The 25461-nt window shown below is 41.1% G+C and overlaps 1 protein-coding gene across 1 annotated transcript in view; it reads left to right on the top strand.

The window, feature by feature from the left end:
* Positions 1 to 15746: 15746 nt before the first annotated feature.
* Positions 15747 to 25461, top strand: part of CAMK4 (calcium/calmodulin dependent protein kinase IV) — a 150872-nt gene continuing 141157 nt past the window's right edge. The window contains exon 1 of the mRNA XM_063421991.1: positions 15747 to 16244. Within this exon, the coding sequence (XP_063278061.1) occupies positions 16075 to 16244 (170 nt within the window). The 5' untranslated portion in view covers positions 15747 to 16074. The remainder of the gene's footprint in view (positions 16245 to 25461) is intronic.

Below are 25461 nucleotides of genomic sequence, written 5' to 3'. Positions count from 1 at the left end.
AGGAAGGAAGGAAGGAAGGAAGGAAGGAAGGAAGGAAGGAAGGAAGGAAGGAAGGAAGGAAGGGCGGAAGGAAGGAAGGAAGGAAGGAAGGAAGGAAGGAAGGAAGGAAGGAAGGAAGGAAGGAAGGAAGGGCGGAAGGAAGGAAGGGCGGAAGGAAGGAAGGGCGGAAGGAAGGAAGGAAGGGCGGAAGGAAGGAAGGGCGGAAGGAAGGGCGGAAGGAAGGAAGGGCGGAAGGGCGGAAGGAAGGAAGGGCGGAAGGAAGGGCGGAAGGAAGGAAGGGCGGAAGGAAGGAAGGAAGGAAGGAAGGAAGGAAGGAAGGAAGGAAGGAAGGAAGGAAGGAAGGAAGGAAGGGCGGAAGGAAGGAAGGGCGGAAGGAAGGAAGGAAGGAAGGAAGGAAGGAAGGGCGGAAGGAAGGAAGGAAGGAAGGAAGGAAGGAAGGAAGGAAGGAAGGAAGGAAGGAAGGAAGGAAGGAAGGAAGGAAGGAAGGAAGGAAGGAAGGAAGGAAGGAAGGAAGGAAGGAAGGAAGGAAGGAAGGAAGGAAGGAAGGAAGGAAGGAAGGAAGGAAGGAAGGAAGGAAGGAAGGAAGGAAGGAAGGAAGGAAGGAAGGAAGGAAGGAAGGAAGGAAGGAAGGAAGGAAGGAAGGAAGGGCGGAAGGAAGGAAGGGCGGAAGGAAGGAAGGGCGGAAGGGCGGAAGGGCGGAAGGGCGGAAGGAAGGAAGGGCGGAAGGGCGGAAGGGCGGAAGGAAGGAAGGAAGGAAGGAAGGAAGGAAGGAAGGAAGGAAGGAAGGAAGGAAGGAAGGAAGGAAGGAAGGAAGGAAGGAAGGAAGGAAGGAAGGAAGGAAGGAAGGAAGGAAGGAAGGAAGGAAGGAAGGAAGGAAGGAAGGAAGGAAATAGGCTTTAGTGGACCTGGACAACAGGATTCATCTGTGATACTGAACGCATTACAACAGGAGATAGCAGAGGGAGAAGAGGTCAGCACACTTCAGCAAGTGAAGACTCTTCAGATATATAAAACAAATGTTGAAATTTTTTTCTTAATTTTTGCATTCAAGATACTAATCTTTCCTTTTTTTAAAACCACAAATGCTCTATATGCGGTCTGCATTATGTTAGATGATTCTTATTGTATATTCAAAGATTAAAATCTGTCCAGGATATTTTTTAAATTGAAGGAAGGCATCACCTTTAAGATTTTACCGTGTATCCTCAGATGAATAGACTTCACCAGCTGCAAGGCAGCAAAGATATGCAGTCATGTTAACCCACACTGTCCTCTGTCTTTTTTAGGCTAGGAGACAATTTCAACAACTTGGCTATCTCATGGTCTTCAATTTTTTTTTTTTTTTTGTCATTTCACATAGTAAATTATTTGATGCCTGCTTGGAATAAAATTTCATGCTAGCTAATGCTGTTACAGAAGGAGCATGAGCATGGTAATAGCAATGATGTGAGCACTAACTGTGAGTATAACAGTTTTTCAGGAAGAAGGCTTGAGATGCAAAAATGTAAATTCACTGAAAATTTCCATATTTTAATGATAAAACATATGTGATAATTTAATGAGGAGATTCTGGATGGGAGAATGGGGGGCAGGGAAAGCACATGCTGATAGGATCCCAGTGGTGATACTCTCCTTATGCTGCCAGAAGGCAACAGATAGTTTTGACCTACCATTTAATGAGAAAAAGAGATGCCACTAGAGTATCATTTTGTAACACTCAGATATTCTTCAGTATCCTTCTGCTTTCATCTGCTAGTTTGCATTCTGGTTATAAAAGTTCTGCATCTATTGTAAGAACTTTGAGAGCAAGTGGGGGAGGCTGGCATTGGGGACATACTCTCAGCCACTGGAAGTTGTCTGCAGCCACCAACGCCCACAAAGTTTAAATTTGGTCTGTCATAATGTCTGTTTGGTTTCACAAATGAGGTCCCTGGTTAATATTTCCCTCCTATCCTAGGAATCGTCACAGCAATCTCAGTACCTGTGTCCACACACAGCCTCTCCATCCTCCACCAAAAAAGTTCTTCCTTCTGCCAGCATTAGTTGCTTTCCAGTTGCATTCCATCACTTGTAATGGAATGTAAAGGTCTGTTTCTTGTGCCTCCCCAGACAATTTCCCATTTGTACCTATTTATTCTGCAGAGCAGTAGCCTCCTAAATTAAAATGTAATCAGTATACTCTGGATGCACCACATTAATTAGGCATTGTTGCACAGGGATCCTTATTTTCAATAGAAAGTATAGATGATTCAGCCTCAGAAGCAGCTTTTTATTTGCCACCTGGTTATTTTTCTTGTGGGAAAATCAAACCTCCCTGTACTTCCAAGTGTATGAACTACGCTTATAGTTCACAGATGCATTTGAATACATTAGACTACTATGAAATAATTAATTCTTGTCGTGGGGAACATCTCTCTAGCAAACATACCATAAGCTGCAGACTCAGTCCCTGGAGTCTTTCTTCTTTGAAATTTGTATGAACTCTTGCTGCTGCAATCCTGTTTAAGGGTTGACAGTGCTTTCAGTTTAAAATCAGCATTTTTAAAAAGTCAGCATCAGAAAATTTAGTACCTACAGATGACTTAGGCATAGGGCCTTCTTCTTTTCTTGGCTCTGGGGCTTAAAAAAAAATATACACATATCTGATCCTTGCCATTTCTTTCAACCTAAGAAAAGATGATAGAGACTGCTGGTGGGGGATGATGCTTTCTGTAGTCTATGAGAAAAGTTTGCAGTTTGTGTAGCTGTGATTTTAAACAATCTGCACTTTTTAGGAAGTTGGCAGGGAAGTTCAGAAGGTCCAGTGGCATGGAACTAAGGCTGTTTCTTCAAAAAGTAAGTTTATATTCACCAATCCACTTAGATTTTTGCTTGGTTCAGCAAGGTGTACACGTAGGCTTAATTTTCAGTAAAATCTATGACGTGAACTGAAGCCCATTCTTTATGTCTTGCTAATAAAGATGCTAGATCTAGAAAAAGAGCCTCTTTTCCAGGATGAGAATGCGGTGTGAGCTGGAGCTGAAAAGAGGAGAACCTGCCCTACTCTTGGTGTGGTACCTGCTGATTAGACAGCTGTAATCAGCCAGGAGGTACTGAAGCACCTGATTGCCTGCTTCTGCACTTAAGACTTTAAAAACACATTTCTGGGAAGAATAGTTCATGATAAAATTACCTGTGACCACAAGGGAGGGGATCTGAGAGCCCAGAGTGCACTCCCAGACTCCTGTATAATGGGTCATGGTCCAAATTCACCAGAAACCAATTCTTGTTGTTTCAGGCTGAAAGCAGATAAGCTTGTTTACAAGAGCTGGTCACATGTGCCTGTATTGATAAGCCTGTGCATGGCCTATGTGTACACCCTCTACACAAGTCACTTCAGCATAAGTCCATGGTACCCAATCCCACTCATGTGAGTGGGATCATGCATTCAGCCCCCTGCTTGCCTGTCTCTAATTTGTCAGAGGAACACGTTGAATATAGGATGTTTAAAGCTGTTTAAAGCTCTTTGTTCTGTGATGCTAGTCTGGCTGTCATACTTTATTCTGCTTTTCTCATTTGTAGCCTTTGGCAGAGTCTATTTCTAGATGCAGCATTTTAGTAGAAAATTTATGCTGTTGCTGCAGGAGTGATTCTCTGGTTCAGTGGGAGAAAAAGAGAAGGGTTTTTCTCTAACAATCTATCACTATTTTAGTATCAATGGTATAAACTGTATCCTTGAAAATACATACCTTGTGGTGAGTTCATTTCTAGAAGAAAAGCACTCCCTTAGGTGGTCTTAAGTGAAGATCTGGCTTTGGTGTTTTGGTTTATTTTTTTAATTGAGAACAAAGTTTGGGCTGAAATTATTTGGGTTTATCAAGATCTAATAACAATATTAGAATTCTGCAGAAATGTGTCATTGTAGGTGTGTAAACCAGCATTCTCTGCTACGGAAATATTGTGTTTTTTGAGCAAGTCACTGAGGATTCGGAAATCCAAACTGCAGCAGGAAGATTAGATTCTTTAAAAGAAGCTGATATAAAATGCAACATGCATTTAAAAACTTTATCTGAAAATTGCTTATTGCCAGTTATACATACCAGTTATATATAGAATAAAGACAGTCCTACATATCTCAGTGATCTGTTTTTCATCAGACCTTCACTGCTTGTTTTAAACATTTTGCACACATCACAAGGCTTCTCTTATAAAAGTTCTGGGTTTGGTAGCCTAGACAGGAGTTTGTAGGTTTGACAAAAGCATCCTGTATAGCATGAGTTGCTGTAAAGTTAAGGTACCCTTAATTTCAGTATTCTATTTGCCTGCATTTCCTCTCTCATAACAGGGTGACTCATGTGGCCTCCAAGTTAATTTTATTATTTTTCTAGAACCCCTATTCCATGTCATGCAGTTAGTCAAAATGCACACAGGGTACTGAAGAAATTATTTTGATGAAAAAACTGCACACAATGCATAAGGATACAGGGAGAAGTTATACTAGCAGTTACTGTGCCTGAAAATGGTAGACATGGCAAAACCTTGAACTTCTTTCTTGCTTTTATTTGCAAATTTTTTAACCAGGAAATTGTTTTCCCTCTGGCAGAGCATCAGGTCATAGGTGAGGCTGCTGAAGATAGTACAGGAGATAGTACAAGGAGAAACATACAACTTAAATATTGGTTTCTGAGAGCAGTGGCTCTCACTGATGTTAGAGGAACTCAGGCCTTTCTCTAGTAACTTCAAAGTCTGGCTTGAAAATACTGTACAGGTTTAGGGGAAGAGTAACAGAGTAGAGACATAGATGACTGATGTAGTTTCCAAAGTATTTTATCAGCCTCCTACTTAATAGCTGAAAGTCTATTGAGAAAAATAATATTTGGGACTGTGATATTTATGGTGATGCTAATGCCTGGAGAGGCTGACCTAGAACAAAGACTAGACAGAGTTAAAGGAACAAAGTAGGTATGTATTAAAAGGCCTTAAAAGGATACACCTTGGGCAGTACAAAAGCCTGGCCAGGGCTCTGCCCAAGATGGACCCAAGACTGATGCAAGACAGACAATGGGTCACAAGTTTTCACACTTCTGTAAGTTTTGGTTTGTTTACATATTGCAGTTAATTGTCCAATTACAGCTTCAGGAAATGAAGTCCCATCCTCCTGGTTTGCTCTCTTCAATTTGCCATTTTTTATGCTTTTTGGGCCTGAGGCTGTAACAGTTGGCCTTGGATCTCAGGCTGGAAAAGGATTGTTTTGTCTAACTACCCTGTGAAAAGAGCTAACTAACACTTAACATTAATTCAGAGCCATACACTAAGGCAGTATAGAATCTGAAAAATATGAAAGCTAAAACTTAAAGCATCTATGCTACAGCATCCACTTCACTCAGTTTTTCTCATGACTATTCTATGATTCTATGACAAGGTGCTAAATTGATGTCATCATTTTTGGAAAATCTTCACACCTTCAGAGAACTTACGCTCCTGCTTTTTATTATTTCCACTAATTTGAATGTTGCAGTGGCTGATGCAGGCTTTTTTGGTCTCTCTTGCTAAATGGTTTTCCTCCTGGTAACCCAGCAGGAAAGAATTACCCAAGACACGCCTGTGAGTGCTGCCCAAAAGCATGGTGGTTTTTTGCCATGTTAAGCTGTGTGACTATGAAATGTGAAAAATCATAGCCAAGATAAATGTACCAAACAGATACTTCAGTGTCCTGTCGTTTTGGCTTTACATTGTTACCAACTAAGGAGTTTAGGATTTTGGTTTTGTTTGGATTTTTTTCTGTTTGTTTGGGTGGCCATTTTTTGGTGGTTGTTGTTGTCTGTGCTGCTACTGCTTCTCTGTCATAGAACTGGGGACTACCTTCTCCAAAGGAAGAAAAAGAAAAGCTCAATAGGAATCCAGAGTACTCAGAGCTAGACTCAGTAAATAATTTTGTATGAAAAAACCCCAAAAGGCTGGAAGAAATCAAAGTTTTCTATATTTTGCTATATGTTTTTGAAGTTAAATATTCTACTTAAAAACTTTTGTTGTTTTAAAAGTTCTACTGAAAACAAACTTTCTAAACTCAGTTTGAGTTAACTATTGAAAAAGTTAACCCAAGATGAGTCTGATGAAGTATTTTGTTTACTTGAAATAAGTCACTTGCCTTTTACTGCAAGGCCCAAAAATACTGATAGTAAGTTGTCTTAAATAAGTTAGTGTGGGTTTTCACCAACCAACCAGGGAGTCTCCTGCAGAGCCAGAAATGAAACACGCAAACAAGTCTTCATTCTGGTTAGGAGCAAAAGCTGAACGTTTTCCCTCATTTCAGACTGCAGGTTCTTTCCAAATGCAGTCAGAGAAACATAAGTAGCTCTGCCATTCCCCTGTTCACTTTGGTAGCTCACATTTCCTTCCCCGTGTGAGTTAAGATGCTTGTCTATGTATCTGCTGACATTTTGTACCGGTATTTGCTAAAAATCTAAGGAAATATGAAAGTGGCAAGTAAAATGGAAGCAGTCTAGATTTTCTGGAAATCTTGTGTAGAAAAAGGCAAGATTAGCTGGCTGACAGACAGACATAGCATTATCAGTGCACTTTCATCTGCTGTTGTAAAAACCCCATTTTCCATATTAAGGTCTAACTGTTGACCCTGAAGGGGGACTGGTGACAAACCTCCTACAAGATGTCTGACCAGATATTTCTTTCACTTCCAGTTGCTAATAGGCTTAATGATCGTTGGCGCTGCATAAGTATAAACCAATGTTTATTTCCAATCTATTATTAAAACTATACAAATAATTGTTCAACCTTTAACAGGAAAAAAAGAAAAAAAAGAAAAAAAGGTGTTAAATGCCTCTATCAAAGAGACAAAAAGTGTGAGGAACATACAGCAAGAGTAGCTTGGAGAGTGCTTAATGCTTTAGTTTGTTTCTGTATACTGATTAGTGATTTTACTATTGCCTTCCTACACAAGAGTGCTATGGAAGCAGGAGGTATTTTGTTCAAGTGAAAAAAACCCTTTCTGTACATCTACAGTAATTATGTGCAGATCAGCATTCAAATTATACTTGTTTTTTTACCTATACCTTGTTCAGCAAGGTATACCAGCATTCAAATTATTCTTGCTTTTTTACCTTGTCATTTACCCTTGTGAAGGCTGAAAGATTGTTTATATCCTCTTAGTGAACTTAGCTTCACTGTGAAGACTGGTCCAATGCAGGGTAGGACTTTTTAAATATATTTTGAATATAAGCAAAAATTTGACAGATCCATTTGAATGCTATTCTGATTTATGATCATAGCATTTGATTTAGTGAAGAATTTTTCACTGAAATCAATGCTCAATATTTCAGTGATTACATTTCTGTTCAGATTTTTTAAAAGTAGTTATGTGATACTACTTAAGAAAATCAGGATGTTCTTAAACATGTGTAAAATTTTACTGGCAACAAGAAGAATTTATGAGTCTTTGCAAAGTGATTTATATGAGTCAGATGTTGCCAAGGCTTTTAGGTACACTTCATAAATCAGGGGTCTAAACAATGGTAAGATTATTTACAGTACCAAATTAATGTGTGAAAAATAAACGAGAGGAATTGTTTTCATAAGTAATGAAACTGCTCTACATTTTGCTTTGCTTCAGATTTACTGAACTGAGTTCGCATGGCAGGGTTTTGGTAGAGAGACGGTGATGGAATAAGTTCCAGCCTGTTCAAAGGCAGACTTGCTGCTGGATGAGTGAGAACACCTCTGGGGTAGCATTGCTAAGAACAGAGAAAAAATCCCTGCACAACAGGTCAGGAGTCCAAGGAGAGGAGCAAGGATATGTGAGATTACGAGCCCTACAGGCACCAAGGTCAGTGGGGAAGGAGGGCCAGGCACAGAAGCAGATTCCCCTGCAGACCCGTGGTGCAGCCCATGGTGAAGCAGCTGTGTCCCTGCAGCCCATGGAGATCCATAGTGGATCAGAGACCCACGTGCAGCCCATGGAGACCTCACACCGGAGCAGATGGATGTGCTCAAAAGAGGCTGTGATTCCATGGGAAGTCTGTGCTGGAGCAAGCTCCTCACAGGCTTTCATGAACTCCTGGGGGCCCTACACAGGGGCAGTGAGTTTCTGAAGGACTGCACCCCAAGAAAGGGACTCAGACTGGAGCAGTTGATGAAGAACTGCAGTCCATGGAAAGGACTCATGTTGGAGAAGTTCATGAAGGGCTCTCTCACATGGGAAGGGACCCCATGCTGGAGCAAGGAAAGAGTGTGGGGAGTCCTGCCCCTGAGGAGGGAGGAGTGCCAGACACATGCCATAAACTGACCACAGCCCCCACTTCTCATCCTCCTGCAGCACGGGTGGGGAGAAGACAGAGAAAAATAGAGTAAAAGTAAGACGGGAGAACTTGGAGGGAAGGTGGTTTAAGTTGAATCTATTTTGTCTGTGATGGCAACTGCTGAGTGACCTCTTCCTGCCTTTATCTCACCCCAAGAACTTTTTCTTGTATTTTCTTTCTCGTGTCCAGCTGAGGAAGGTGGTGATAGAGCAGCCTGGGCAGGAACCAGCCAGGGTCAACCCACCACACTGGCTGAGGTCATAATGCAACACACAGGTAGAGACTCTCAAATACCATCTCTACACATGGTATCCAACTCACTTTACTGAAAATTCTACCTGGGTGCCTTATATTCTACATGTAATCTTGTTCAGTTTTAGTTGGAAAACAGTGGTTGAAGGGATGAGTATAGTAATAAAATAATACATTTGTTCAGTCTGCAAATGTGATCATTGTTTTTAATTCCCACCATAGAATTAAATGAGTGTACATATTTTAAAAATTTAGCCAAACAAGAATTTAAACAAAGTGAACTGCAGCTGATTTTCTTAAAGTGCAAATGAAACTCATATGCTGTGCTTGAAAATGCATGATTTTATTGGTGTAACATGTTTGAATATATATGTATATCATGTAGAGAAGAAATTGCAGTGCTGTGACTTGGAAATTCTGACTTCTTTTTTGCCTTGGAGGGATTCAGATTTTTTTTGTTTTACAAGATGTAGCATATTTTTATGAAAATATAATCTCATATGATCTTGAGTCATGAGTGAATTTATTAGGTATTTCCAGCATTTCTGAGATTTTATGAAAACTGCAGAAATTATTTATGCTATATATACATATGCCTGCATTTCTATCAGTAGGTTTAATGATACTGAGTTGCTGAATAATTGGTAGGACTTTGCATTTCAGCAGCAGCTTAGTGTAAGATATCCCTGTGTACACCCTTTCATGACAGTAACTACTTTTGAACTGTAATATATACAGAATAAAAATCTTTATGTGGATGCTTATCAAGGAGCAGAACAGCTGCTGAAAGGCTTCCTTTTACCCAACAGTAAACTCTTCTTGTCCTTGGAAGTTAAATTAGTTGTAGTGAATTTTCAAGAATCAAAATGGAAAAATCCAGGAGTTATATGGAGAAAGTTAAGCACGGCGAGGAAAGCTGGAGCTCCAGGGCTTTTATACAAGAACTGTTGAAAAGTGAAGCTGTTAGGTAAGAGCTTTATACCTGAGCAGAGACAACCTCATGCAGGCCTGAAATAGGCACCACATTCAGGTGAGACAAAGTGGGTATAAATTTGTGTTTTCCTACTTCTCTCTTCTACATTTGTTCACAGATAAGCTTACTTCCTGGGGGCAGAGATGCCCTTCTGCTTCGTCTCTGGTCGAACTGTGTCACAGAAATATTGTTACTGGTGGTAGGGCCATATGAATCCAAAGACTCAAGGGCCCTGTAAAAGAATAAAAACCCCAAAACATAGACATTCAGTCTAGAGGGGAGTAAATTGAGTAATTATTCTCTGAAATACTCAAGTGCAGGAATTTTCACTCCTTGGAATTTCTGCATAAACATTTTCCCATGACTGCTGTCTCATTTTCAGATCCCTCAACAAAAGCATCAGGTCTGTCTCTTGAAATTATCACCCTCATGGAGACCAAAGGTGCAGTACAGTACTGGACCTAAACACAAAACTAAATAGTTAACCTTTACTTTTGAGTTGGATATTGTTGTAATATCGGGATTTTTTTTTCCAGAGTTAGATCTTTTCTAGAACCCCTTCAGCTAATACAGCAAGCCTGTTATCATCAACATCAGCCAGGGCACTCAAACAGATTAGATTGCAATTGAACAAGACCATATCTGGATACTTAATCAGAAAGATGTACAAAACAATCTCAACAAACTACAGCCATTTCCTGTCTCATAAAAGCTGCAATTTTCCTGAATTTGCAGAACTGGAAGCAATTAGATCAGAAATCAGGATAAATTAGAATAGCTATGTTTTCTCTTCTGTACCATGCCCTGGGTACAAACTGTTTGTGTTTCCCACTGTTGTCACTGGCACTCAAGTCACAAGAAACCCAGTCACAACTAGACTACAGTTAACAGCCCTCTCAATTTATAGCCACTAAAATATGAGGCAAAGGAGTGAAACAAAGAAGGTCTGTTCCATAATGGGTTGCAGCAGTCAGAACTGATGGCCTTGATTGTTTTTCACAACACAGCACAGGTTTATTTATTTTATTTGGGGCAAGGGGAGGTCACAGAATCAGACTACTGGAAAGGCAAGATTACTAGCTGCTCTAGCTAGTAACTTAGCTGCCTTTTGGAATAGCAGTAGGGATAGACCTTGGATTCTCTTTGATTTTAACTGTGGCTGTTCAGTTATTGGTAATGGATCAGCTACAGAACTCACTTTACTGCTAAAAAAATGTTGAGGTGCTGGCAATGGAGAGTTAGATTTACACCTGTAGTAAAAAATCTTGCATTGCTGTATCTGTGTGTATTCATATGGGAAAACCAAGCAGACAGCTTAGACTGCCTCTCTCTGCTGGGCAATATAACACTGAGGGACCTGCTGATTTTTTAACTCGGTTTTTCTCACAAGTCAACAAAAGGACATGCACAACCACTGACTAACTTTTAAAATTAAATGAGTGGCAGTTGTTACCCTTCAAATGATTCCTTTATGGGTTTTTTTTGGCACCGGCAAAACATGCATTTTAGGAAATAGGAAAAATGTGTTCTAAGTATTAAGTATGGTAAAGGTGTTAGGGTTTTTTTAATTTCTTCAATTTATTGCAAATCCACACATGCTGCTAATGCTTCAATCTCCCCCCAGCCTTCCCCTAAAATGACCCATTTACTACTGAGTTGAGGTTGGATTCCAGCCTACCCTGGGAAAGGGAATTCTCTTCATATAAATGACCATTTCACAGAAACTGCAAACTTTGCCTTCTGCTTACAATCTTCATATACTTTCCTGTATGAATATTTCTTTTTCCAAATACCAAAATGTGGATGAAATTTTCTTTTCTTTCTTGAGAGTGAAAGAAACAATATTAACAGTCAGCTTTTTTTTTGGTTTTTTTTTAAGTGCTTGCCTGTGACTGGGTCTCTTTATATTTGTTTTCCTAATACGTGTTTTCAGCTTTCTGTTGAAACTCTGGCATCACCTTAAACCTGGTATGAGGTTTGTATTTTTACTTGTACATTTTAGAGTTCACTTCATGGGTTACTTTTTTTGGGGGGTGCAGGGGGTGGTGCGAGGAGGGTGTTCTTTTTCTCTGTGATGGAGGGGGTTTAAACTACATATTTAAACCATTTATATAATAGCATTTGAGGGGGAAGAGAAAGTTCTGCCTTAGAAACAAGGAAGCACTATATCGTGGGGAAATTTCTTGAGCTGCTAACAATGGCAGAGGACTTCCAGCTGGATTTTGTTTGAGCAGGGATTAGAGAGCCAGCAACAGCTGAGTGAGCTTATCTGAGGAAGAGCTATGTGTAACTTCTGTGGGTCCTACTAGGTGACTTCTGGTTTGTGAAGCTTGTCCTCAAAGGGGTGGTTTATTTGGGTTTAATGACTCATAGATTTATGGACCAGCTTTTTTGGGGTTTTTTGTGTGTGTGGGGGGGGGTTTTTTGTTTGTTTGTTTGTTTGTTTGTTTGTTTGTGAACCAATGCTGTTTGATCCTGCAAAATGAAAGGGAATGCTTCAAGTATCCTCCAACAGTCTAGAAATCAAATGATTTATTGAATCACTTTAAGAGGGACAGGAAAAATAAGTGACTGTCGTGCAAAAATAAGTGTTCTTTGTGCCTTCCCGCAATGCCTATAAAATGACCCTATTGATACCTGCAGCCCACATGATGTGGTTCAGTGATGGTTGAATCACACTGTTTTCTAACAGTTTATCTTCAGGCAATCACTTCTTTTATCCCCATTTATATGTCTGCTTTTCCCAGTCACTAGCAAAAAAATCGTTGACTTCAAAACCCGTGAGTAGGCTTTGAGGTAAAGGGCACGTTGTTACTGCCCTTCACCTTTATTGTCGCTCTACAAAGGGTCAGCCTGTTCCTCCTCTTCGTTTCCTTGCGCAGAGACACCTCCTCCCCAACATCGCTACTCTGCTGACCCCTCCCAGCACTGCGTTCATTCTCACCTGATTTAAACTCTTCATGTACACGGCTGATGAGAGTCCATTGTTACCCAGCAGCTCTATAAATCTTTAGGTAGACTTAGATTTACACATAAAACAGCATGAAAGATGATAATGAATTAAGAGGCTGTGATGAACTTGTTCAGCACAAGTAATAAGGCTTCCTATACATAAATAAAAACAAAGAAATTGGCAGAAGTTTATAGCATTCCCAACTGACAGGCATCCATGGAAGCTCACATTGTGATCCAGAGGTACTGGAAGTTGAGAGGGAGATGAAAGATATTACAGAAAATAAAATGTAATGCAAGGCTTTGTATTCAGCAGGGAAAATCAATGACAGGGAAGTGAAAGCTTTGGGGATTTACCCTGATCTCCACTTCTTTGACTTGTATGTGACACATTTTGAGCAACTTCTGTTTCAGAAGAATTAATCTGCATTACAATTACAGCAGATAAGCATCTGGTCTAGCATAGGTGGAAATGTGGAATCCATACTGGATCATCTTTGTAAAGAAGGAAGCTCTAGTACATGAACATCATTTTGAGGGAAATATTCCTTAATGGGGAATATATCTGACGATTTGCTTTTCGTAGATAACACTACCTTTACTACAGTAGGCATGGACACATGGCACCTTCAATAAGAAGCTGCTGCTGTTTGGCTCGGAAGAAATACTGACATAAACTTCAGAGGACTAACAGTACCCTTCCAAATGATGCCCACAAACTGGGAATTACTTATTCAAAACTCAGGACAGAATTTGTTTTTCCTTGAGTTCCTACACAAGGCCTAACTGCTAGAATTGTATGGAAACTTCAGAAGTCAAGTTTAAAAGGTTCATAGCCCACATTTACCTTTAAATTTAGCCTTCTAAAGTTCTGCTTATACCTGATGCAGTGATGTCCGTACATAAGACAAGAGCATTCACAAGACAGGACCACAGCAACCAGGAGGGCAGAAAGATTACTGATTCCACACCTCCATCAAGACACTAGATAACATTCCTGCTCTGGGGGTTAAATTTATGGGTGACAGGAGAGAGGCAGAAGACTGGACTTCTCTTGCATGTATGTTTTGTTCACATAAATTGCTTCCTCCCTGACTTTTTCCTTTGAGTTTGTAACCTGGGTTTGTTTCCTTCCTCAAAGGCCTTTTTCCTTTGAGTTTGTAACCTGGGTTTGTTGATCTTTGTATCCCCATAATAAAATTTTGTGCATGGTGTGTCACAAATCGATACATGAAGATTTGTTAGTGTTTTAGTTTTATGTCCAATAAACTTGGTGCACATCTTCACGTGGTTACCACAGACCTGAGTTGGAGCACTGCACATTTGAAATGCTGTCTTTGGTGTCCATGAGACTGAGAGGCTCGCTTTTTTTTCTTTTTTCTTTTCTTTTTTTTTTTTTTTTTTTTTTTTTTTTTTTTTTTTTTTTTTCTGGTTAGATATGGTGTGCAACCTGAAGAATCTTTAATTCAACATGGACATATTTGGACATCATGATCTTAATTTTTGAAGTGAATTTTTTGAATTTTTGATGTGGACCTTCAGAAGAACAATGTCCCATCAGTTTTCAAGTACAATGTTGTCAGCATGATGCAATGCAGCTCTCGTTTGAGTCAGTTTCAAGGAAAGTAAAATGCCTTTTCTAGAGGTATCCCACTTAAAAAAAGCATCATAAAAGGAAATCCACTGGTGCTATGTCACTTAGTAAGGAGTGGCTGAAAGCTCACGATAACTATATCTAGATTGTTAGAGATATGAGTCTGACAGCAGGTACCTGGATAAATATAGTGCAACTAAAATAATTTCTTCAAAAGCCCCACCAGAACAGAATGATATGTGCCCTTTGGCTTGCAGAATATGTTAGATATTTGACCAAAAATACAGTGTAGTAGAAAACCACTGTCTTCTAAATGTGCTGCTCTGACATTTTGTGTGTATGATTGTCTTCATCAGAGTCATGACCTATCAGCCAAAGACTTAGGAAGAGAAGTTTTGCATGCACCAGAGAGCGAGCTGAGTGGTTGAAAGAGGGCATGAGCAGCAGTGAAAAGGCTGCCTGCCTGCTGATCTCAGCCCTGTAACTGTGGGTGCTCTGGGCATGACGTTCATCTCAAAGGAAATTTGGCATTGCTTTCAAACTGTATTGGATGGAACTTGGGTCTCTAATCAGGACTTTGGGTTGCTTTTTCCAGACTTTCAAATACGAATTTGAAAATTATAAAATCTCAAATTTCAGTGGGGATCTGCATTTTAATTTTATAATGGCAATGAGTAAACTTGAGGCAAAAAGGTTTTATTTCTCTTTTACCTATCTCATTTATCTCTTATCATTTCCCACTACAACAAAGATTAGTTTAGGAGATACTTTCATTAGCTGGTTTCTCAGAGAGAAACATTTCTTTGTTAAGATCTTTGAGAAATTAAGAGGTTCAGAATAAAGATGGGCAATCCATCTGGTTACAGTAAGGAACTTAAGGAACAGTAAGAGACAGACTTGTTTATGAGGGGAAACAAATCATTTTGGAAAACATCAATACACCTGAATTAGCACAACGCCGAGCAGGATACTGTGCTTTACTTGAGCAAGAAATACGACACTTAAAAAACAGGCCAGTGAATTGTGGTTGAAAGTCAGAAGACACAGGTTTGCACATGGTCCATTTTACCTCCTGCCTGTGCTGGCATGGCAGTGTGAGCGGGTGTAACGGCACAGAGAAGATGTGAGTGGGACTGATCTGGCACACTATGCATGCGAGGCACACACAGCTGCTGCTGTTTTATTTTGCCACTACACCAACAGGAACGACCCTTCTATGGATGCTTCTGGCTAAGGATTTTGCAGTCGGGGATGTAGCACGCCTTAGTATAATTCGCATGCATTTTATAACCTGCAGATTTCGTAACCTGTTAAAGAGTGGCATTGCAGCACAGCAATTTTATTTCTCTATGGCTTCTTTTAGTCCTCTGGTGGGAAGGGAAGATGTGTTTGAGGGATTTTTATAGTAATGTTCGAGAATTTGTCAGTCTCTTTCTTTCCCACTGCTGTTTGCCTTGTTCAGCCTCAGCCCCCACACCCTCCTCGCCAAATCCACGGCAGAATTCCTGAACTCCCGCTCGGGAACTAGCAAAATGCTGCGGCACGGCAGGCCGGCGCCCACCTCGCCGGGGGCTGCGCATCCTGCCCTGCCCCGCCGCCCCCCGCCCGCCGATCGGGATGCGCTTTCTCCTCCTGTGCGGCTGTCCCCCCCGCCCGTGTCCCGCTCCCGGTGAACTCGCAGCGCTCCCCCCGCCCCGGGCCAGCCCCGGGATCTCGCTGCGGGCCGGGAGCCGGCGCTGGGCTCGGCGGGCGGATGGAGCGGGGCGGGGGGCGATGGAGGTGGATCCCGGGCCCCGCCCCGCCCGCCGGGCTGGGGACCCGCCACCGCCTCTCCAGCGCGGCGCAGGGGGAAGGAGGAGGAGGAGGGGAGAGGGAGGGGAGAGCGAGGGAGGGAAGGAAATAAGTAAGGAAGGAGAGAAAGAGGGAGGGAGGCGAGGTGTAGCCGCCGCCTTGTCGCTCTGCGTTCTGCAGCCGGCGCGGAGGAGAGGACAGCCCCCGGCAGGCGTACTGGCATGCTGAAAGTCACCATGCCCTCATCCTCCTCGTCCTCCTCGTCCTCCTCATCCTCCTCCGGCTCCTCGGCCGCCAGCCACCCCGGCTCCGCCGCGCCCGACTACTGGATCGATGGCTCCAACAAGGACACCCTGGCTCACTACTTCGAGCTGGAGTCCGAGCTGGGACGGTGAGGCGGCGCCGCGCCGGGCCGGGCCGGGCCGGGGGGCGGGGGCGGCCGGGCCGGGTGTCCCTGCCCACGTCGCTATGGCGAGAGCGGCAAAACTTTGGTGTGCGTGAGCGGCAGCTGGAGACCGTGCGGCTTTCACCAGGGGGAGGCTTTCGAAGGAAAGATCTCAGCTCCTTGGGAGCCAAGCCGAGAAATCCCCGGGTGAAGGGAATGTTTTTTTGGAGGAGGCATCTGTCCGCTCGGCGGGCTCTGGCCCGAGCGGGCAGCTTTTATCAGAGTACTTGTGTGCTGCCAGCCCCCGAGCGCTGAACGGTGGGCATCACTTCGGGAGCACCGAAAAGCCGCCTCATTCACGGCATCCCTTCACGCCAGACCTTCCGCCGTTCTCTCTGTTACCCGAACCCTGCGCTGACAAAACTCCCACTGGAGCCAGGATTCCCCGAATAGGCCTCTGCAAGCAGGGTCCTACCCATGGGGGTGCAGTGTAGGCGAGTCAGCTGCTGCATCTTCCTTCGTTAGTGTTGCACTGCTGCCCTGGTGATGGACCTGCCCAGCAACTGAAAGGTCCCAAGCCTTCAGGTTCTTAAAGACTGAAGTCTGGTGTCAACTGCTATATCTGACATGCAAATTTTGCCCTCCTAATGCATTTGTTAGTTCTTATTGAATTTACAGGTAGAAAATAATGCGCATAAAAGTGGAAAAATTACAGGAGGTTTTTTAAGGGTTCATAGTACATGACTTACACGTGTAAGTCAGCAAATAGCAATTGTTAGTTTTGCCAGTGATAGAGTATTAAAACTGAATAAATGTGGGAAAATCGCAGATAATAACATGGTTGCCTTGGTAGAATATTTTTTTCAGAAAAGACGTGCAATGAAATTTATTGCTACCAAGCATACCTGTGCTACCTTTATCGTAGCTGTTAGGGGCAGGAAAGGTGACGGAAATACAATATGGTATAATTCTTGACTTTCTGCCTAGGTCTTCTGCTTCTGCTACTTCCCCCCACTCCCCCATTACTATTATTCTTAGCCAGATTTAAATAGACATTGTTTTATGTATGCTTATCACATTTACACTTGACTTCACTGTACCCCTGTGCAGAAGCATAAAAATATAAAGCAGGAAATATTGCTGTGTCGGTTTTGTATCTAGAATTGACAGAAAAGGAAACAGAATGCTTGTGAATTACAACAGTTGATACTAACCCTATCACCTGGATTAATACACTTCTCTGGGGTCTGTCTGGAAGCCTCCTACCGTTTGTGATAGTGGCTGTGGGCTTTGCTTAAGTGTAATCTGTATGGGTGATACATCTTGGGTTTCTTGCATAAGGAAGAGTTTTTAATGTGTGAAGTCTCCTGGTTTTGGTAGGAAGAGTTAATGCCTGTAAAAGTAGTAAAGATGAGATGCAATGGATTTTTCTGCCTTGCAAGGTGAGACAGTAAATGCTGAAACACTAACAAAAGGTTTGAATATGGACGATAACCACACCCAAGTAGTGAAGAGATGTGAGCCATTAGGTCAGCACTGCTCCCTGAGCAGGGTAGAGCTAGGAGGTAAGATTTAAAACAAAACCAAAAACAATGTAGGAAAAACCATTAGGAAACCATTTAATTCTCTTCTGTCCCTAGTAAAACCTGTAGTGAGGTTATGAGAAGTATTTGGAGGTACATATGGCAGGGGTGGAACATGTCGTTGGAGGTGCTCATTGGCTGTTTTGTTCATGCAGACTTTTTGGGGTATCTGTTAAAAAATGGGGTATCTAGTCAAAAATGAACAACAGGAGGTAAGGCCACTTCAGCACAGTGTACTGGAAGTCCTGGCCACTGGATACTATAGATGCTAAAGGGTTACATGGACTTAATGGGCAACTAGGCATGTTTATACGCAGGACATCCATTTAGACTGCTTAAACATGACTGCTTAAACTATTGTACTAGAAGTTGTTGAGAGTTTTGAGTGTATTCTCTGAGAGTGTTGATAGGAGTTTGCTCTATTCTTACATGCTTGAGGCATCTGTGTTTGGCCACTATTCATACTCTGGGCTACATAGGCCTTAATTCTCATTATTTCATTCTATTTTTATGTTCCACTGAAGCCCTGATTAGTTCATTTTCCTCTTAGTCAATTTTTTACAAGTATTTTTGTGTATAAGTGGAGCTCAAAATACTGTAAATGTGAAATTTTGTGCTTTGTTTTACAAAATGTTTTTGTTTTTATGGGTTGCAATTGTTGATGTAGAGTTTGGAATTTTGTTCTGAGTGTATTTCAACTAAAAGCTTATTTTCCACACTCCTTTGGAAAAAGATGTTGAAAATATTGTACTCTGAACTTGTACTTCCTTAAGGACTAAAACCTTTTGTTAGCCTTTTATCACCCTTGCTGTATCTTTTTGGTACAGAGTTTCTGAATTCAGGGCTGGTCTAACTATGGTATTTGAGTGAAGAATAAATTCAGTAATGATTTTTTTGACACTCAGCAATATTTCAAAAAATGGAAATTTTCCTAGTTGGAATTTTATTTGCCTAACTAACTACATAACTATCTGAGTTGAAATGTTAATATTACTATTGTAGGCAGATTGCAAATCTATGGTCAAAACCAGATGAAAGTATTTCCAGTCAAATCCTTCAGGCTTTCTTTCTTCCAAGGTTATCTCTTCCAGCATGGGCAGTCTTTCAGTTGTGTGATCCTTCTGAAGACCGAGACTGAAAGGCTCTCAATACTTGGCAACTTTGCTTGGACTGACAGTGTGAGCTGAATTATGGGCTTATGTCCTTTAGCACAGAGGAAGTTTAAATCTAATGTACAGTTTGAACTCAGGATTTCAGTGTTTAGAATGACTTCTTATTCTGTCAATCCTGTTTATGAAGGCTGTCATCCTAACATCTACTTCTGTAATGGCAGTAGTAGATGAAAATTCTTTGTTAGATTATTTAACCTAACAAAGCTAAAACTATTGTCAAGCTGATAAAAGCATTATTTTATAGAAATGAATTGGTGCTTTGAAGTTCAAACAGTTTTTGCTTTGAAAATATGCCAATTATGTCACCCTCCACCCCTTCATTAAGAAAAGGTTCATTTTTCTGTTCATCTCAAGAGTAATTTGTTTTTCAGCCTCTTTACCTTGCTTATTTTGAAAATCACTTGCTCAGTAAGCTTTAGGGTGCATTTAAAGTACGTCTATCCTTCCTTCAAAAACACTTTTGGCTCACTTGCTTGTGATTTTTTTTTTTTAGTGGACCTGAGGATTTTCCAAAGTGATGCGGGCAGGCAACTGACAGAAAGCACGTGGTGCTAGCTGTGTGGATGTGAGAGCGTGGAGGTTTTTAGGAATCATGATGAGAATTATCTTTGAGGAGAAAGTGCCAGTGTAGATTTGCCTGTTCCATAAACCGTAACTTGCTTGTTACCCTCAAACCTTCAGACAAGCAGGAAGCATTTTCCCTCAGGCTGTTCCTGCCCATAGGGAAGGTTGTTGAAGAGGTGGGTCTAAAGCCTCTTTTGGGAATGTTGTAGTTGGACCTTGCTTTGAGGTAGAAAGATAGGAGATAGAGTGGGCAGGGTGAAGTTTCTCACTTGGGTACCAAAACCAGAATTTGCAGTGAATAGCCCAGGCTTTGACAACTAAAATTCTTTACTCAGTGCAGGGAATGATTTTTTTTCCCCCAGTTTTGTCTGGTTCAGTTTTGTCTGGTTGATTCAGAAGTAAAAAGTATGTTGAAAAGGCAATAAAAGAAAAATTACCATTCCGTAAATAATATCTGAAATGAATAGGTCATCAATTCTGTAAATTTAACAGCTTTCTCATACTTAAAAAAGAGCTATTAATAATGAAACATTATGATAGAGAATAGGTATTTCTTGATTTTCAATGGTTTTTTTTTTTTTCTGTCAGCCACTATGTATTTGTGTCACTGGTTTAGATAATGATTTCTGATTTGAAAAATTATATTTCTAGTGGAGAAAATGAATAGCTCTTGAAGTAAGTACTCTTAAGAATACTGAAAAAGTTTTTTACACAGTTTGGTTTAGGAGTGATAATTGTATAATTCGTGTTAATACAAGAATTGTATGCTTGAGAAACATTGCATTAGACTGCAAGAGGTAAGATGTAACAAAGTCTTTCTTTTAGCGTATTACAGAGAGAATCATAGAATATCTTGAATTGGAAGGGAGGGACCTACCAGGACTATCAAAGTCCAAGTCTTGTCCTGGTTTGGAGCAAACTGGGGAGTAAACCTCCGAAAGGAGTTCCTCTGGAGAAGCAAACCCAAACAGCCCCTCCCCTAGATGGTCCGGGAAAAAAAAATCTCCTTGGAGAAAAGTGGAAAAAGCTATTTATTTAACAAACAAAATACCCACAATCACAAAAAATGAATAATATGAAACAATAAAACCTCTCGTTGTTCTGAGGTGAGATGGCAAACTCAGAAAGTCCTTGTCGTGGGTAGCTCGGCTCGTTCGGTCTCTTATCAGTCCCTCCTGCGCTGGAAAAATGCTGAGGTCCAGGCCCCAGTGGGCCACAGGTGTGAGATCCTGGTGTCTCTCTGAGTTTCTTAGTCCAGAGCAGGGTTAAACAGTCCCAAGAAAAAGGAAAAAAACAGTCCAGGGAACTTCTCTGCCTCAGCTAGCTAAAACCACCTAAAAAGAGATCTCTGTCCTGCTGTCTGTCCATGCTTCAGATGAACAGTCCAGGAGCAGAATGCAGAGCAGGAATGCTGTTTCTGAACACAAACTCTGCGTGGTTCTTCCTCCCCCTTTGCTCTCAGAGCCAGTCTTAGAGATACAGAACACAATATCCAACACAAACAGAACAGACACCTGGGGATATAAGCATCATAAAGTCACTCTAGGACAGAGAGAAAATCTGAAATCAAATAAGTATTTTCAAGAGCAATGGAAAGAGAGTGATTGTGGAATAAGCCTGTGTGATTCTAGGTGGAGAGCAGATAAATTTACTGAAGTTCTGTGGCATCAGAAGCATATTATGTGTTCATTCCACTATGTCGCTTTTTGTGTGTCCAAGTCTGCACACTGTTGTGGAAGGGACACAGTTTCATAGCCATAATTCTTCGAGTAAGAGATGTTTAAATGCTTGGTCACAAAGAAAATAGCCACATTTAAAAAGACCACCAGTTATGTGTGGTGGTCAGTGAAAAAATACTCAGCAGTTTGCAGTAGCTATGCCCCATCCGTGGAAGTTCAAGTACTTGCTAGAAAGGGCTAACTATCCTCTTCAGTAACTCAGATCAAAGAAGTTTTATTTTCCTGAATATTGTCTGAAAAGTTCAATACAGAAATTTTAAAAATTAGTCATTCCTAGCCCTTTTGTTTAAAGTGAAACAAATTGAGCCAGCTTTATTACAGTAAACCTAAACAATTCTTCTCTGGCCTTCTGCTATCTACAATGTCTCCCTATTAACAGAGCACTTTTTTGGTGGTCTGGTAGTCCAAAAATTCCTGTAGGGAGTAAATGAACAGAAGAGCCAAGTAACATTACTGTGTCTCAGTTTGCAGGTCCAGTCTGGCTCTGCCTTGAGGTGACCCTGCTGCAGGATCTGCCTGCAGTAGCTGTTGTGTCGGCTGGGGCATTTGTGTCTGAGCTGTAAGGGCTGTCCCGAGCTCCAGTTCCAGTTTCCCTCCTGAAAAGACAGCTACTCCCAACAAGGATTACTCTGCTTACCACCGTGATATATGACAGGGGCTATGATCTTATCAGTCATTTCCAAGTCTTTCACAAGTAAGGCTTCTCTTTTTAAAGGAACCCAGTTCTCTTGTGGGTCTGGGGGAAGCAGATCTGGCTCATCATCAGAGTCTATGGGACAAGATCAAAGGGGTCTTCTTCATCATCCCCTCACCCTGCCCCATTCCTGGGGCAGTGGCCAGCAATGAATTGCAGTGTCCAGTATCTTTCTTTCACCTCTGGTGGGGGAGGAGGTGTCACAGATCACGGCGCTCAGTATCTTCCTTTGCCTCCAGTGGGAGAGGAGGAGTGGATGGCTGTACGAAAGGATTTACAGCCTTCGGTGGGTCTGCTGGTCATACCAGATCATTACCCACAGCTTGAGGTTGTTCTGGTTTTTCCATAGTCTCGTAAATCACCCTCCAAAAGGGAAGCATCTCAGCTGCTCCCCTTCGTGCCACGGTCCCATAGTTTAACCCCTACAATGTCCCAGAAGTCTTTCATAATGATAGCAGACTGAGAAATGCTTTTTACCTCAGCATCTGCCCACTTCAGTACAAGTTTTAAGTCATGAGAGGGCAAGGACTTGCTATGTTTCTTAAGCAGGTCAAACATAAGCAGAAAAATGTCTTTCTCATGGGAGGACATTCCCTGACCCATGCTTCCTTTCCCTGGCTTACCTCCTGATCCTCTGGAGGGGTTGTGTTGGGCATGATCCTGCTCCTTTCAGCAGCATTTCAGTTCCAGGTGCCATTGCCAGCTGCCACAGCTGCCACGGCTCCCAGCTTAGGTGGATATTTGCTTCCTCACACAGGAGTACCAATTGCCACGCTACTGAGAGACAAGACTTCAAATGAGGCGTGCAAATAGTAGTCCAAGCAAGAAGCCTAAGCAAAAAGAAATCAAAGGCACAAGCAAATGTCAGAGTTGGAGTCATTGAAGTCCAAGCAAAAAGGGGTTGAAGCAGTTTATTTTCCTCTCAGTTCAGTCTTATATACTGTGGCTGCTCTAAGAAGTTACAGCTCTAAGCAGTCACATCCTTAAGCAAGAATTTCTCACTACTTACAGAATTAGCCTGTTGTTTGGGTTACTTGGCAGCCTTACAAAATTGCATAGTTTCAAAAACTTTGATATCTGCATATGCTGTACTTTCCTAGTTAATCTCATATCTGTGGTCATTTATCCCAAGGCCTTTATCCCACCAAGGCCAGGATATCATTAAGCTCCACTCTTGCTCTCTGTTTTGTCCCCATTTGTTTTCCCATAGTGCTGTTGATTTTAAGTTTGACTCCTTTCATTTATGCCGTTATCTGTGCTAAAGAACCCTAAAATGTAAAAGAGAAGGAAATGGGAGCCCTCTTGAGGAACAAAAATAATTATAAAACATGTTGCCCTTTGACAGTTTACTTTCTACATATCATTGCATTTTGTGGGGAGATAATGTAAAAGCAAGTCCGAAAGTCATAATTCACAGCCTTAAAAACAAAACACTAAAGTTTATGTCTTTCAAAAAATGTATAGTCTCTGTTCCAATGCGTACCTTGCTGTGAGCATCCATATGCCACAGATAAGATGCCAGGACTCTAACTTTATCACAGAACTGATGTCATCTCCACAGTCCTTTTCCCCAAGACCTTCCTCACACATCTCTCCTCTGGCTTGTCTCCAGGCCTTGTGAAGAAAAATGAAAGCCAGCTTGGATTTAAGGAATAGCTATCAATTCTAAAACAGGGTCATGTATGTGTTTCCCTCCATACCTTTCCTTGCTATAATTTTTACTTCTTTGAATATTCATATTTTCTTCTCAATTGAGATGATCATGAACACACCAATATGTTAACTTATTTTCAGTCTTTTGATCTTTAAAGCATATCCATGTCTGCCAGGTTCATTGCATTTGGGTCCTGATACTGCATCCTAATATACTCAATTTAGTGCAATTTCATTAATGATTGTGCCACAGACTTCAGCAGAATGGAATACAAATAAAAATTTTCAACAAATGTCTTGTTTTTATCTTTTTGTATTGAGGTGGCTGGGAGGGACACTCAGTCAGATTAGCTGCCACTGGTATTATCTTCAAGTACTTCTGAAATAATGTTCATAATGATTTTCTCTAAATAGTCCTTGTAAACAGTCACACTGACTGTGCCAAAGAATGTGGTATGTGATTTTATTTTGTACTTAGCTGGAAAAAAATTAAACACACCTTGCTGAAATGATTTGACTTCTGTGGACAGCTGGCCATAAGTTGTGCAGTTTTCACTTGATAATAAGATATTTAGCTATAATGTTTTTTGGTGATTAGCTGTTTTAATTTTATTCAAACTTGAGGACGTATCTCTTTCAGATTCTTTCTAAATACAAGACATTGTTTGCTGTTTTCTGACTTATTAGGTGTCCCGTGCCAGCCTAATGTTGTGGATCAACAAGAGTATTTTAAGAACATGCTTTGGACCAGAAAAAAAAAATTCAGTGCTTTTGACGCACTTTGATTATCTTATATTAATGTGGTGGTATTACATAGTTTTAGACTTTTGCAGAGAAAATTGGTATTTTGGTAAGGCTTATAAGGCCTTGAGAATCTACCATGGATGAGTACAGATTTTTTTAAAATGTATTTTTTTAACCTATTGACATATTTTCTAGATTAGTGAACCATAGCTCTGATCTGATGTACAATGTTTTACAAATTTTTGGGGTTTTGTCTTCCTGATGGAGAATGTGTTTATCAGCTTCCCGTGTTGTGCAATAATGATTTGTTAAAACTGAATGCAAGACGTGCTGAGAACTCCGACATCATGATCATAATCTATGCTCAGGGAGCTGTAGGACACATGCACGTGTTTTTAGCTGCCTGCTTCATTGGATGGCCCCCAGCCCCACCTGATGTTGTGGGTGCAGCAAGTGATCCTTCTCTCTACGTTCTCTTCAAACCCTCGTGGTTTTCTGGCTGACTAGCTTAGTAAAATTAAAAATGGAAGGGTTGAAAGCTTATTTTGTAATGGGAAGCAGTACTTTATGATGTAGATACTGATGACTGCTCAGGACTAATTGTCTAATGATGTTGTTTAATAACTTTAGGGTCCAAGTGACCCAGGGAAGAAACCTAATAAAGGTGGGTATTTTCTCCCTCTCACCCTTTTTATTCTGGGCATTATTTGCAGTCTTTTCAATGGAAGCTGCAAATGCTTGTGCAGCACATTGTTCACTGGTCTGCTAGCTAACTGGTAGAGGATTAACTTGAGTTGAAAGAGGAAGGCAAATTTTAGTCTTAAAAAATGCTACTAGAACAACAAGTAACTGATAATATTGGTGCAACACAAATGACACTGAAAAGGCAATAATAAATTAATCTTATTTGGTGCAGGGAGGAGGAAGTAAATTAATTGTATCTTATTCTCCCTTCACAACATTTTAGTTCAAGAATGTCTTAACTGTAAACTAGAGAACAGAGTTTACTAGTTAAAATTAGCAACTGATGAATTCTAAGTAAGATCAATAATCAGTTCCAAGTGGGGTCAATAT

The sequence above is a fragment of the Prinia subflava genome, chromosome Z, assembly GCF_021018805.1.
Source record: "Prinia subflava isolate CZ2003 ecotype Zambia chromosome Z, Cam_Psub_1.2, whole genome shotgun sequence".
Lineage (NCBI taxonomy): Eukaryota > Metazoa > Chordata > Aves > Passeriformes > Cisticolidae > Prinia > Prinia subflava.
This window is presented reverse-complemented; position numbering and strand designations above follow the sequence as displayed.